General features: G+C 36.9%; 1 protein-coding gene across 1 annotated transcript; it reads left to right on the top strand.

The window, feature by feature from the left end:
- Positions 1-216: 216 nt before the first annotated feature.
- On the top strand, positions 217-1,773 carry LOC143531109 (extradiol ring-cleavage dioxygenase-like). The gene is made up of 2 exons (XM_077026485.1): positions 217-729; positions 1,132-1,773. Exons 1-2 carry the CDS (start codon positions 436-438, stop codon positions 1,702-1,704), a joined length of 867 nt encoding a protein of 288 aa, XP_076882600.1. The 5' UTR covers positions 217-435; the 3' UTR covers positions 1,705-1,773.
- The last annotated feature ends 839 nt before the right edge of the window (positions 1,774-2,612 follow it).

The raw sequence follows: 2,612 nt of genomic DNA, 5'->3' as shown, positions 1-2,612 counted from the left end.
GGAAAACGCATTGCGAAATGGACCAAATATTGATCTAGAGTTGAGTTTAAAATATTAAATGTCTTTTACTTGGTGTGTAAAATGTTAAAAGTTAGAAGTTAATTTGAGCGACTCAAACGAGCGACCCAGGAAGCTTTTTCATATTTTTGGTTGGACTTTATTGGGTGGCCCAATATGCTTCTCATGTCATCACCTAACTTGTGATAATTTTTTTCTTTCATCTTCTAGATGACTTGTTAACTTGTTTTTTACATATTCTAATATTAGACAGATTTTGGATTAATTAAAATAATAATAATAAAAGATATGATCCAAATATTAAAAACAATAAAAAGATTTGAAGTAAGCAATTCTGGTTGGAAGTATTGGGATAGTAGGTACACCTGAAAGAACCCTCCCTTTTTTTATATAAATCCTCCTAATTATTTGACTTTCATGATCAGTTTCATTTGTTCTGGTAATCAATTCATCATATTCATGGCGATGAAGAAGATTAAAGACACATTTTACATATCACACGGACCTCCTTCTTTGATCATCGAAGAAATGTGTATCCCCTTGAGACACTTCCTCCAATCCTTCCAACAAACGGAATGCCATCATCGTCCTTCTTCTATTCTTCTCATCTCCGGTCACTGGGAGACTTCATATCCCACCGTCAACATAGTCTCTGGCGGCCCTTCTGATACCATATACGATTTCGATGGTTTCCCTGAAGCTATGTACCAGGTAGAATTGTTCAACCCAAACACTACACCAATATCTTTATTTGTGTAAAAAACATGAACCATGCACACACTTGAAGACCCATGTGACTCATTTATCCAAACATATCAAACAGTTTGACGGGTAATAATCAAGTCATATGCGTGTTAAATGGGTTGGTGGATTGTAAAAAATGGGTAAACAGGTTAGTGTGTCGACCTATTTAGTTAAACTAGTTGGTTAGTAGACATGATTAAATAAACTAGTTAAATAGTCCATCCCAAACACAACCTGTCTTTTATATAAGTTAGAAATGTCAATCCAATACTTGATTATTTTCATGTCTATGTTTTTGGGCCATGTCATTATTGACACCCCTATTTAATTTGGTAATATGATCACATTGTTTATTTTAAAACATACCAGCTCAAGTATCCAGCTCCAGGAGCTCCAAAACTGGCAAAGAGAGTAAAGGAACTGCTAATGTCTACCGGGTTCGAGAGGGTCGACGAGGAGAAGAATCGAGGGCTTGACCATGGTGCATGGTCCCCATTGTTGCTTATGTATCCAGAGGCTGATATTCCAGTTTGTCAGTTATCCATTCAAACGGATAAAGACGCCACTTACCATTACAATATGGGTAAGGCGTTGGCACCCCTTAAAGACGAAGGGGTGCTCATTGTGGGTTCGGGTGGCACCACCCACAACCTCGAAATGTTTCAGGAAGCCACTGTGGTACAACCTGTGGTGCAACCTTGGGCCGAAGAGTTTGATACATGGCTCAAAGAGGCTCTAGTTGATGGGAGGTATGATGATGTCAACAATTACAAGGAGAAGGCACCACATGGAATCTTGTCACATCCAACGCCCGACCATTTCTACCCATTGCATGTTGCGATGGGTGCTGCGGGTGCAGACTCCAAAGCACAACTTATCCACCATAGTTGGGGTTGGTCTGCCTTTTCTTATGCTTCATACAAATTCACGGCCCCTGCTTAACTACCCTGTCAATTTGGTTAAATTTGTGAAATATTTGAAATTTTATGGGAAATAATTGAATGTTTAAATTAAAATTAATGTATTGAGTATTGACTAGAATTTATATTAAGTTCTCACTAACCAATTGACTTGAATTTCAATAGTTTATGTAGTACCAGAAATACAATAAAATATATCTCATAACACACTAAAAAATCAAAATTATAGAAATGTAACAATTAATCGTCTCACTTAACTACGAAGGCCCAAGACATTGCATTATGTTAGTGGAGAGAGTACCATCTATATTGGTATCATTAAAGAAGAAAAGCTTTTATCATTATCGTTATTTGAACATGCTCTCAAAATAAGATCCGTTTTAATTTGGTTTTCGATAACCACCACCGACGTAGCCGAAATCGATTCATGACGATGGACCCGTTGCAATAATAAGAAAAATCAATAAATTAAATTAATAAATAATTAAAGATGATAATAAACATGAATACAACTAACATTTGGGTTAATTATTATTTGTGTTTAATGTCTATTGCTAAGTAACAAAGTGGCAAGAAACTCTCACCATTATGAAGCATGGATCAACTTGAACGTGCAATTTGTTTAAACACGCACACAAAGGGCTGATGCGCAGGTCGATAAGGTTTTCTTACCCGATAGGTTGTGCTATATGTGAACTTTTGTCTGTAGGACCAACCGATCGATTGTTGCGTTGATTTGGTAGGCAGACTCCCATTAGGCGTTACTGTTGATCAATTATGTGATATAAACACATCATCATGTTAGTCGTGCATATGTGAATTCGGTGTATGCCGTTATGGAACTCGTCATGATATTGATGATGTTGAGTCCCATTTAGGGTGTATGATTATGATTGAGATGAGGTGAGATGCTTAGCTCATGAAAGCGTA

This window comes from Bidens hawaiensis, unplaced genomic scaffold, assembly GCF_021521415.1.
Source record: "Bidens hawaiensis isolate Kalapana, Puna unplaced genomic scaffold, B.hawaiensis_p1.1 tig00009085_1, whole genome shotgun sequence".
NCBI classification, from domain to species: domain Eukaryota; kingdom Viridiplantae; phylum Streptophyta; class Magnoliopsida; order Asterales; family Asteraceae; genus Bidens; species Bidens hawaiensis.
This window is presented reverse-complemented; position numbering and strand designations above follow the sequence as displayed.